General features: G+C 41.8%; 1 protein-coding gene across 2 annotated transcripts in view; it reads right to left on the reverse strand.

Annotated features, from left to right (window-relative positions):
• The window catches only part of prima1 (proline rich membrane anchor 1), a 31,636-nt gene extending 20,482 nt beyond the window's left edge, over positions 1-11,154 (reverse strand). The window contains exons 1-2 of one of the 2 annotated variants that reach the window (XM_054797060.1): positions 11,101-11,154; positions 4,376-4,517 (exon numbers count right to left, since the gene is read on the reverse strand). In XM_054797060.1, coding sequence (XP_054653035.1) covers positions 4,376-4,517; positions 11,101-11,118 — 160 coding nt within the window. In that variant the 5' untranslated portion in view covers positions 11,119-11,154. Of the gene's footprint in view, positions 1-4,375; positions 4,518-6,192; positions 6,899-11,100 lie in introns of those variants that run through there. The other variant, XM_054797059.1, reaches the window with a different exon arrangement.
• Positions 11,155-12,764: the final 1,610 nt, after the last annotated feature.

Raw genomic sequence — 12,764 nt, forward strand, 5'->3', positions numbered from 1 at the left:
AGGTATGTCAGTGGGATTGAGAAGGGCCTCAAAGTATTCCTGCCACCGTCCCAGTATATCCTCAGTCGAGGTCAGCAGGCCCCCGTCCCCACGCTAAAGAGTGTGGACCGGGCGATGCTTCCCCTTTCTGAGGCGTCGAATGGTTTGCAAAAACCTCTTCGAGGCCGACCGAAAATTGTGCTCCATAGCCTCACCAAACTCCTCCCACACCCAAGTTTTTGTCTCGACCACGGTTGAAGCTGCGTGACGCTTGGCCTGCTGGTACCTGTCAGCTGCTTCAGGAGCCCCACAAGAATCGACTGAATCGATTGCAACTGGACTGTTCATGAATTCATTAGTGTTATCGCAGTCTTTATCAAAGTTCACTTGCAACTTTCTTTGGTATCACAGTGGCTTATTTTCCAGCTGTAATAAAAAAAACACACAGAACACTCAGGAGTATGCAGGCACATGAACACCTCATCAGTGCAGAAGGAATAAAGGAGATAAACACATTATTCAGCGTTCTGTGTGTGTTCAATGAACAAATAAACCACACACACACAGACAGACACACGTACGTAATACATTCTATGCTTGGCAGTAAGCCCAGGTGCAAAAATTTGGGTGGTTTTAAAAGATGGAAAAAAAAAAAACATTAGTAGTCGAAGTGGTCATAATTTGTTTTTAAAGTCTCCCTTTTAGAGTAGCAACAAGCGACTTGACAGTGTCGGTTGTCTCATTCCCTCCTGCCCTACCTGTGTGAGAGTCCCTGTCAATCATGGTGGATGTCAGCTATGAGGTCTTCCGGGTCCGTACCGCCGTCATTTTCTTTCTTCTCAGACTGACGTGTTTATTGTGTTTGTGAATATAAATGGACAAGAGTGATGCTACAAACGTGACTTGCCTTGTTAAAAAGTTTGACATAACTAGGGTTGGGCATCGAGTCTTGAGCATCGATGGCAACCGGTACTAACGGTCAAATTCTCCCAGGATCATTCAAATTTTTAAATTGTGATTCCTAGGTGGCAGCGGTATTTGGAGTGTGTCACATGGCATTCCGAGCCAGCACATCTGCTCCAAAAGACTACAAGTTCGTGAGTTGTTGTCTTGTCAAAAAGTGACTCAGGACGCCTTACGCCTCGCTACACTATCATCAACGAGGTTCGAAATGTTGGACTACTGCACGATGAAGACGACAAGTCAAGCTATTGCATTTGCCTCAATATGAAAGATGTCGAGAATGACAGCTAAAGAGAGAGAGACTGACAAAGTGTGTGACAAAGGAATTATGAGGCTGTTCAAAAGAAGAGGACAACTTTAGTGGTTTAACTTCCCAGGAGGAGGATGCGGATGTCAATGAATGACTTTTCTGGTAGGCTACTGTTTAATCAGCCATGTTACATGCGTTGTTGGGTGTTGTTTGGGAAAAAAGCATTGATTTAATCAAAAGTTTAGAAATCTTTCTGTGTAACAGCTTACTGTGTATTAAATATCCCATGTTACGAAGTGGACACCTGCGGCTAATATACCGGTGCACTCTATAGTTTTTAGTCAGCAGGTTCAGAGAACATGTCATATACACGCGACAACACCCTTCATTTGGCACGATAATCGATAAATCGATTAATCAAATGATAAAAAAACAGGTTGATAATTATGACGCCCTCGATAAATTGACATGTGCATGTTGTATACAGTATTTGTGTGTTTCATCTGCTCGTCTGTCTGTGCCACACAGGCTGGAAGACAAGAGGGTTCTGCATCTGTGCGCATTGATTCTATAGTGGAATGAACGAAGAGAGTGAGCCCTCATCTCATCCAGACTCTTTGTGGAGGTGGGGCTACTAGTGAGTGGCTATAGAGGGTTAGCAGTTAGCTTCATGAGGCAGCATATGCTAACATGAATGAAGGCACAGAAGCAATGGTTCCACAGCCGACAGCCCCAGTGTGAGAAAATTTCGGTTTTAAACAGAACGAACAAGGTGAGCGCATGAACAGCGACGACCGACACGGACAGTTTTCTCAACAGGGAAAAAAAAACTCCCGATGGAGGTGCCTCGGGCAGCGGAGCCTTCGTCACGACAGTCAACGCTTACTGAGGCGCTTGGTCGGCAAATATAAACAAAACATTGCATAATGGTGCACGCCCACATGCAACCATTCTATACGGTTATACAGGATGCCATAAAATGTAAACAACATACCTGTACATACAGGCAACTTCTGTGTCAAGATAATGTGGCTCACACAGGTACACTATACTTGAGAGCCATCTAGTGGCTCAAATGTGAATTACACCTTTCATGACAATGGTCTCAAAAAATGTTGTCCATAATATCAATTATTAACGGTAGTTTGTGCACAATTATCGACAGTTATTATCGACAGTTATGTTATTGTGGCAGGCGTACCTTTCATAATATGATTTGAGCCAGCCAGGCGCATTGAGGGGAGAAGGCTTGGAGACTAGGACTGTCACAGCCATCCAAAAATTCAACAAGAGATTCAACCGGTCCCCAATCGGTCACACAAAGATGCCCAACGGAGATTCAAACCCAGATTTTCCCGATCTCCTGACTGTGTGGCCAACATGCTAACCACTAGGCCACCATGCGGCTGGCTAAAAACAATGTCCTTTTGTTTTTATGGAATTTTGCGACAGAAGTAATGTAATGTAATACTTCAGTTGTATAAATAAAATGATAAAGAATTGGTAAATAGTTTCAACAATAAAATACAAATTGGAATTCACAACATATTTCCATATTTATCACAGCAAAACCAGCAGCAATACTGAGGAAATGTGCAAAAAAAATATTTTACAGTACTTTAAGTGCTTAAATTCCCCTCAGATCAAGCAAAAATTGATAACTGATTCAAAATGCGACAATGTTAGACGACCATTACAACAGCGTTAGCTAGTTAATCCTACATGCAACACTCTTGTATTAGCTGAGCAAAATGAAGTTACTTACAAGACATTACTTGCACAACATGCAATGTTATGCAATGTTATGAGCATTTCGGCACAAACATTTTAGCTAGATGCTCACCGTGGTCTGTGCAGGTAAAAAAAATTATTTCAAGCGTAAAACAACACACAACAGTCAACTCAGCGGTGACTATCCGTCATTTATGCCTCATCTCAGGAATTAGTCATTTAGCATTGAAATGAGGCACCTACATATATCTACTTAGTTTTTCGGTCTGGTGTTTAAGGTTTATGCCTCCACTGGTGCCATTGTACTAAGTTTTGGTACGCATCCGTAGATAGGATTAAATAAACTTTACTTCTTCCTGCTCCTTTTCGGACGTTCTTTAAAGTGTCACCATTAAGCATGTTTGAAATAAACTGTAACCATTTCCATAATTCCTTGATTCCCTTGGACAATCCTAGTCTACAATTGAAGTCAGCCCCAACTGGCAATCAGGTTGAAAATGGGCATATTTTGCACAGTTTATGCCCTGCTTTAGAGATGCATTTTCTAATGTTTGTGTTTTATAGGCTTTCAGACGTAGTTGTCGTGTAAACAAGCGGCTGTTTTTTCCCCACCAGTTTTCATTTTCAAATGCTGTTTCCTAAATTGAGCATTCACAGCATCACTTGAGTCAGATGCTCCTGGCAGCGTTTGTGCAGTGACCTTGACAACAGTCACAGAGGGGGGGTCCATGACTCCCCATTCACTGCAAGCCAACTGTTGTGTCAGGGGGAAAAAAAAACAAAAAGTGGTCCACAAAAAAATCATTGTAGCAGATTGATGAAAACCTTTCCAGTGCTGCCTGCTGATGATGAAGTACTCGTCCCTCCTCGTATATAAAAAGGCTGAGGGTGAGTGATTCTAAAGAGTCAAGGTAATAGCTCACAATGGCTGCATCATCAGCAACGCCTGTCGTCCGTATCTCATCGCACTGTTCATTAAGGGGCTCGAGACCACATACAAATCATATCCACTTTCAGGTGAAATATGTTGGCCCATCAGTGGACTTCAGAGAGGCTGTAACAAGCTCCGAACAACACACACTTATCACCGCCAGCTCAAAACTTCAAAACAAAAAAGCTGGAACAAGTGTGCTGCTTCATTAGCCTCTTATGTTGGAATTATAGCTAATTTAATGAAGTCATCTGTGTTTTAATCAGGGGGGTCCTCCGGGGGAAACCCTAGCAATGAGCCAGTGAGCTTGGCGGCCCAGCAGGCTTGGATCTCACAGGCAGCTGGGTACTCCCCAAGGTCAGGCCCCGCATAAATTAGCTCTGCTGTCAACATCCTGCCGCCTCTCATCGCATGCACAGGAGTACACGTGCAAAACTCAAGAGGACGGATGGCACATTTTTGCACAAACGAAAGCCCTTCATATGGAATTCTGGGAGTGAGGGAGGTGCTGGGGTTCTTACCTGTGGCGCCCAGTAGCCGTGGGGGAGGTGGCGGAGGTGGCGGCGGGGGAAGGGGAGGGTATCTTCTACAGTGGCACGCCAGCTGGCACTGTTGGCTAACTTTCTCTGCCGCGGTCTGCGAACATGACCTCTGGAGTTCTCCCTTTTTGTGGAATGAGGAAGCACATGAAAAAGACTTGAGAGGCTGTCCTCATGCACAGCACAGCGTTCTCCACCAGCGTTGTGACTGTAGCACATCTCCAGCTGCATATCCCTGTAAGAAGCCACCCACCCACCAACAGAGTGGGCAGCAGGCCGCCGGAGGAGTGTGAGTGGGTGGACTTGCAAACTCAAGCAGATCACATTACACGTGAACCCTGCTAACGGTGCGTGTGCGTGAGCAACAGCTCATCTGTAGGCAGCAGCGTGGGGGCACAGGTTACACTACTCAGCACTAGCATATGCCTGCTGCATGGATCCTGCTGGGATAACCCAATAGTGTTAGGAAAACAACTAGTGTGTGTCTAGGACGCACATAAGTTTGTCTCTATTACTTTATGTACATGAATGTGTGCCACAAGCACCACTAACATGCAGCCACACCATTAAGTACACTTACACTATATCATGACAACCAATGCAAGTGCTGCTTTTGTAAATGCATTGATTTAACAACATGCATATTACTGTGTTTGCAGTTTAGACTGCATGTTCCTCATATTTTTTTTAACCTTTACATAGATACTAATGGTCAGTTTCACACTTCATTTTAACAATAGGTTTATTTTGGTGGCTGCAGGGGTGTTTAACTGTATTGAATCACCCTGAGTGAGAGAGGGGTGTTTCTAATATTTTGAGAGGTCTTCCTCATTTTGCAAGTACTGGATTTGAAGCGTTCAAAAATATAATAATGCTCAGTTTTGACACTTTTGGAAATGTAGTGATTTAGCAATATTTTTATGGTCGTGGTGGTGCACAACTGTACTCAGTCATACTGAGGGGTGTTCCTCATGTTTTGGGTGCCTCATTTTGCAGGTACAGAAGTTGTAGCCTTTGCAAATATAATAATGCTTAGTTTTGTTACACAGTTTTGGAAATAATGGTATGATCATACTAATACGGTACAACAATAATAATATGGTTAAGCTGTGTTTATTATTGTGGTGTGTACTGAATTAAACTGAGAGGTGCTCCTATTATTTTGGTTACCCAAATTTGCTCAAAGACTCAATACAGGAGCTGTTGACTTTGGAAAGACAGACAAATGCTGTGTTCTGACAGTTTTGTAAGGACATTAACGTAACAATATGTTTATTGTTGTGGTTGCCGTTGTGTACAACTGTACTGATTCATTCGCTGTGAGGTGTTCCTAATATGCTAAGACAGACAATACATGAACTGTAGATTTTAGCAAGATTAAAAAAAAAAAAAAAAAGCTAAATTTTGACTGTTCTGGAGAGATATTAAGGGAACGATATGTTTTGAATCGTAAAGAGAGGTGTTCCTAATGTTTTGGCTACCCTAATTTGCTAAGACACAATTCAGGAGGTGCTGATTTTAGTAAGACAGAACAATGACTGACAGTTTTAGAGCGGCATTAATCCAACAACATGCTTATTATTGTGGTTGTGGTGTACACGTGTGCTGAATCACACTTAGAGGTGTTCCTAATGTTTTGTCAAAATATGGTTGCATTGCACGTATTATGTAGTTAATGATGCAGTAGAAAGCACAATAATAAAGCTGGCGGTTATTATACTGTAAGACATAATGCGCAGGTTGAAGTACTCCGCTGTAGTTGCCACGAGTAAAGAAAGAATCAAAGTGGTTGATCTTACCTGGCACGAGAGTAAAAAGAGCGAGAGAAGGCAATGAGCGAAGAGAAAAGGCCACCAACTTAAAGTGAATGGCATCAGATCCTGGAGCAGCATTCCCATTCGCGCTCTTCTCGGTGATCCAAGCTGGCGGCGTGTCCGACAAACGGATGTAGCATTCATACAGGCTTCAAGGCTTCGGGACACAACCTTCCTCCACCGTGGGCTCCAATTCCAATTCGGCGGCGATGGAATAGTTTACGCCACAACAAGCATTCCTTCTATCGTTGTCGATCGCATAGGACAACAAGGCGAGCCGGTGGGATGAGCGGCCAATTCCCAAAATAAAGCCACATCTCTAAAGTTGCTCTCTCGCTCTCTTTTGTTTTCTTCTTTCTTTTCAGATCGTTGTGATGCCTTACATGATCCCTCTTCAGCTGCCTGCAGGAGTGCAAATGGGCCACTCAAGCCATGGAAGTTGAAGAGAGCAGAGAGAGCGAGGGAGAGAGAGGGAGAGAGAGAGAGAGATGCTGCAGGATTCCGCTTCGAACTTATCTAGTGCATACAGGGCAGAGCTCGTGCACCCATCCTCTTCTTCCTTTTCTAAAAGCCATCATCTCATCCTGGCCGCATGTTGCTTGTTACTGTATGTTTTTTTTTTTCATGCACAGTGAGTGGACTCCATAAGGATGACGAAAGCCAATTAAAGTCAAGTGAGGAGAGAGAGGGAGAGACGGAGAGAGAGAGAGACGCCAACTGACTAGAAACACAGCCTGATGCTGCTGACGCTGATACTGCTTACAACACTCCAATGTCCCAAAGCATGCTGGGATAAACAGCACTGATGTAACCTGGCATTCAGCTGAAAGACACTTATAAGATATTTATAAGAGATTTATTTTTCAAAAGCCCCGCAGCTTATTTTCGGACAGAAGGCGAAGATGCTGTTGCGTGGGTCAAAGCACGTGGACAAAAGTCTTGGGACATGAAGTAAAGATGAACGATTGGGTTGGGTTAGGTGACTTACGAAGACATTTTAGACAATTCAGTGCTTCTGACTTTGTGGGATGGTTGCATTTGGTGTGGAACTGACTGATACGGTATGGTTTACAGTATTTAGGTTTAGGGTTCCAAAATAGACCACAGTAAGTGAAATCCGCGAAGTAGCCAACTTTATTTGTTTGCAATTATAATATATGTTTTAAGGCCAACACTTATCTCAGACAGCAATGAACATTTTCTCACATTTCTCTTTTGTTTAAACACTCTCAAAGTTCAAATTTTGTTGGAATTTTAATGATCAATCTACCAGGTCGGACACAAGAAATTACTAAGTGACTCACGCGTATTCACTCCTCTGACTGCCTTCTTCTGGCGCCGTTTGGCTGTATTGTTTTTGTATCCTTATTAAAACATATTACTCCTGCTGTCGTCCTCCTTTCAGTCCTACTCCTTGAACTGAAGATTCATTTAGCCGGTTAGCTTCTTCTTCTATTGTTTACAGTATTGGCGGTTAGCAAGCAGCTCACAAAGTTAGCTAGTTTGCTAGCGACTATTGAGGAAACGGCACGAAGGAGACTGACGATGGTCTACAGCCAGTCAGGACGCAGAACACAATGGGCGGGTTCTCCCTTAGCCAATGACTGTTGTGGCTCTATATTTAGCCGGCTATTGTCTACTGTGGTTTCCTAATATGCTTGTACAGGCACGTAAAAAACATACTGAGACAAGTGGAGCTGCACATGTCTTCAACATGAGTATACAACTGGTAGCATTAGTAAATGCAATAACAGACGCATACAACAGAGCGCCGATAAATTGCTCTAATACACCACAAGGACGCAGAACACAATGCGCGATCGTGCGCTGTTTAAACAAATATGCAAAATTGCACTTCCGCGAAATCCGCGAAACAGCAAATCCATGAAAGGTGAACCGCAATGTAACGAGGGAACACTGTATTTGTTTCTGACAAACAAGTCGCATTAAGGAACAGCGTGGTTACATTTGCATGGTTCAAATTTTACAAAAAGGAGTAGGAAGAACTAATTGAATCCAACCAGTTTCTCAATTTCTACTGAGAATTTATTCCCACCACACATTATTATTTGCTTTAATCTTACCAAACATCACCATCGTTTGTGCAACAATGAAATATCCATGCGATCTCTTTTCGTACACTTGTCTTTCAATACAACAGTTTGATATCTTTTAATATTTAATCTTTAACATGTACATAGTGTGATGCAACTTGTCGTGTAATCTTCTTACAAACGGCCGGATCCCCGCAAATTTACTGTTTTTTGCTTACAAAAATGAATTACAATTTTTTCTCTTTGAACATTTTTCTTGCAGAAGAGACATATCGTTCACCCTAAATCGCTAATCATTTTTAGGTATGTGATAATACAGGTAAAATGTACAGCATGCATGCACCACTATTAAAGAGGTGTTGAGATTTTGCAGTTTCTTCGGCGGTCCTTGAACGCATCCTAGTTGCTGTGAGAGGCAAATATGAAACTTATAACTTCTACACTGCGACTCCGATTCCATCTGTTCGTGAAATACTTATTAATTAGCTGACGGCACACTTTCTAGAAAATGTAATTTAACAAGATAACGATTAAGTTGAAAAAAGAACAAAAAGGCATCATTTAACAAGAAAAATGGGCTAATACTAATAACTAGGGGCACTCAGTTCACGGGACGAGACGATACACAAGATTGGGTCTACGATGACGAGACAAGACGCGATTTTAACATAAATTTTAAGCCTCACGAGGCTACACTCTTCTACACTGTGTATGCTACTGGCCCCGCCTCCACCCCCGAGACAAAGAATCTGGATGACTGATAAAAGGGCTCACTCTGTTCATGCCATTGTTCTATTGAACAAAGGCACCAATGCACAGAGTGAACTCTCTTGCTGCGTGTTTGGAGATGGGAGATGAGGAAAACAGACACACGTGCAAATGGCAATATACTGAGGCCAATATATCCAGTTTATTTTCATTTATTGTGTGATTAATTAATTTATTTATTATCATCCCAGGCCTAGTGCCCACATTATTTTTTTCAAAATGAGAAATCTTTCACATTTCAATCTCGCAAGATCTTGTGACACGAGATCTTGTGCCACCCTTACTAACAACACTAATACAGTAATACATTTATATAGAGCATATTTAATTCTACCCCTTCTCCAGTACAGTACAGTCTGTTGTGCAGGCTAAAAAGCCAAACTAAAAAGCCAAACTATCCCTTTAGAGGTCTTCCAGACATAATTACACACTGCAAGAGCTTGGGTTAGGGATACAAAAAGTATCAAACAACTATTTTGATATCACATCTGAATGTCCAGACGTGCTGTACAAATAGCTGTTGAACATGCATTAAAGTCTTGTAAATTGGTATGTTTCATATTTAACCAAGGTTTGAGCTACAACAAAGGGTCAGAAGGGAGTAGGGATTCGATACATGTACATTGGCGTAAAAATAGCCTGAAGAAAATGCAGTAACGAAGGTATGAGGTATTAAAAGTCGCTAGAAGTGCTAACATGTGAGTGTATATTATCTTATTTATGTCTAATATGTCTTATTTTCTCTGATTACACCAATGACACTGGGTAATACAAACGTAAAGGTGACTGTATGGGTGTTATTTCATGTCTGGAGGGCTCTAAGAATGTTAAATACTCGTATTTAGAATATCATAAACAGGTTACAACAACAGCTTACATTTGAGCTGATTCCATCGGCGGGGGCAGAAAACTGAAAGGCATTTAGAATTGTTTTCTGCATCTAAAACTATAATTGTAAAACTATAAAAATGTGTTTTGTGTTCACATTTTTGGCTTTCTGGAACTGATTAATTGGATTTACATGATTTCTTATGGGAAAAATTGATTCAGACCTTCTGGAACAAACTAACGACGCTAAACAAGGTTGCACTGTACATTCACCTAAATCTAGGTGGTGCTGAAGGTTCCAGAATGCCTTTTTACTTGACAAGGCCAAGCCCTATTAAGTTTTTCATTAGTGATCATGATTGACTGTAGTTGGTAGTGTCTCTTTGGCAGTATGAAAAGTACTGTTGTACTGTAGTATGAAAGTACTGTAGATTTACACAAGTCTTTTGGCACAATTTCTGAACAACTGCAGATTCCAAGATCATCAATTTAAACAATTGTACGTAAGGGTGTGTGACCACTTTGCCATGGTCCGGAAAAGACCCAAACTGTTGTACTCAGATGAAAGTAAATTGATTAGGATGTTCAGGAACCACCAAGGGTCAAGCCTTCCATGTACTGGAAGCTCCTGGAACACCAGTTTCACTGTCCTCAGTGAGGACAGTTTTACACGAGGGTACCTAGTGTCTTCTTTGTTCTACTTCTGTCAATATGAGGTTTCCCTATACTTTTTCAATACTTGGATTCATCGGGGTAGTTGCATAATAAGGCCGGTGGTCTTCCCAAGGCACAGTTATGAAATGATCCCAGAGCCCACAGCCATGTCGTGTACGTGACGTTCACAGTTAACTGGCAGTGAGAATCAAACTTTGGGGCTGGAGCTCATTGTAGTGCTGTCACTAGAACACAAGAGCTGCTGCATTCCCCTCGCTACAGCACAGCTCTCAGTATATTGCATTTAAATGTTAAATGTACTTGTAACATTCATGCACAGGGGGTGTCGTACATTATAGAGATCTGATTTATCTTATTTATTATGTATTGTGTAAAACTAAGACATGAATGACATCAAATTAAAAGCACAAAATGAGTGCCGACCCACCATCCACCAGTTCAAGCCTGGGGTTTTTCCAGAAAGATGATAACATCGCTGTTTGACGTGTGTGGTAAAAGGCAGTGTGCTAGCATGAATTAACTTGAGACAAATGTGCAAATCAGCACTCAATGAGTCATCAAAACTTACCTTTATGCATTTCCACATAGTATCTGCATTTCAGACCAAATATGAGGTGAAAGAAAAATGGTAAAAATACAGTAGTAGTCTATCTGTGCGGCATGAGAGCAAGTTAGCTCACACACAATGGACATGCGTCAAGTGAGACGGATGTAACAGAGAGAATCCGGCCACTTTTCAAAATAAAACATCATGGAATTAATTATTTCTTTCTGTGAGGCCCGGTACCAAATGACCCACGGCCCAGGATCACTGCAATAGGGTATAGAAAAGGGTTTTAAGAAAAAAAGATGTCCTGAAAGGCCTCATCTCCTTCAACACCACAAAATTGCCCATTTATTCTCTGATAAAAAAAAGAAAAATGTAACCTTTACAGTCCTGATGGCTTCCAACTTTACTGGCATGACTGAGATGTTTTCCACACGGCACAGTGGAGGGGGTGCCATCATCATCTGAGGTGCTTCTTCCTTCAGTGGAACAATGGAGCTTCATATTGTGCGAGGGGCGTCAAATGGCAACTGGCTATGTGGAGATATTGCTGGGGGCATCCCTCATGACTGATGGCCCTCATCTGTGTGGTAATGACTGGATTTTTCAACAGGACAAAGCTGCAGTTTACAATTCCACTAAACTAAATCCAACTGAGAACATTTGGGGATGGATGGATGGCAAGGGAAGTTTACAAAAATGGACATCAGTTCTAGACAGTGGATATCCTCTGTAAAGCCATCTTCACCAACTGGGCCAACATTCCCACAAGCCTCCTGGAAAACACTGGCATCAAGCATCCCCAAACCAATGTCTGAGGTGATTAACAACCCAGTGGAAATTGCAGGAGGTCATTAATCAATATCACAGTCTGACTCACGGTTTCATCTTACAAACAACATGAAACTCATCACACAGCAACTTAACACTCAAAAGGTACCTAAGAAATATACATTACATGTACCAATACGAGTTTAGAATAACAAACAAGAGCTATTTAAACATCTACCCTTTAGGCATCACTGCCAGTAGAGCAGTTCATTGGTGGACAAGCAACGTAGATGGATGGTGCTGCAGTGCTGTCTTTGTCCACCAGAGGGAGCCAGAGGAGCCCAGAGCCAGGCGGGAGGCTGACGTCATTGCAGCTCCCCAATAAGTGTGTTGGTCAGACGCACTAGTTTATGGGAAAACCTTTAAAATGTTGTTTTTTAATTTCATTTTAAAGTCATATTGGTACATGTTTATATATTTCTGATGTATACTTTGGCGTAGTTGCGGTGTGATGAATTTACCGTGAGTACACCGTGAGTCAGACTGTTATGTTGCTATACTGTTACATATAATGACCTCCTGCGATTTCCAATGGGTTGCCAAGCTCATTGTGAGTGTACTGATATATCATGATTGGCTCCTGCCAAAGAAAGACCTACCGTTTCCTCACTGACTCGCACAGTATTTAAACAATTTGTAGTAGTTATGAAGTAAAAGCGATGTCACAAGATTAGAATTTAGCCAGAGATTAACCGCACCCTGCGGCTTATACAGCGGAATTTACGGTGCGTAAATGAATACAGGATATGTCAGAGTTAGTAACTTTGTTGAATGAATAAATAAATTAAATAACAATAAATGATTGACGTCTGGATAAATTGTATCAAGCACTGTGCTATTCATTAAATAATAAT

This window comes from Dunckerocampus dactyliophorus, chromosome 13 (genome assembly GCF_027744805.1).
Source record: "Dunckerocampus dactyliophorus isolate RoL2022-P2 chromosome 13, RoL_Ddac_1.1, whole genome shotgun sequence".
Lineage (NCBI taxonomy): Eukaryota > Metazoa > Chordata > Actinopteri > Syngnathiformes > Syngnathidae > Dunckerocampus > Dunckerocampus dactyliophorus.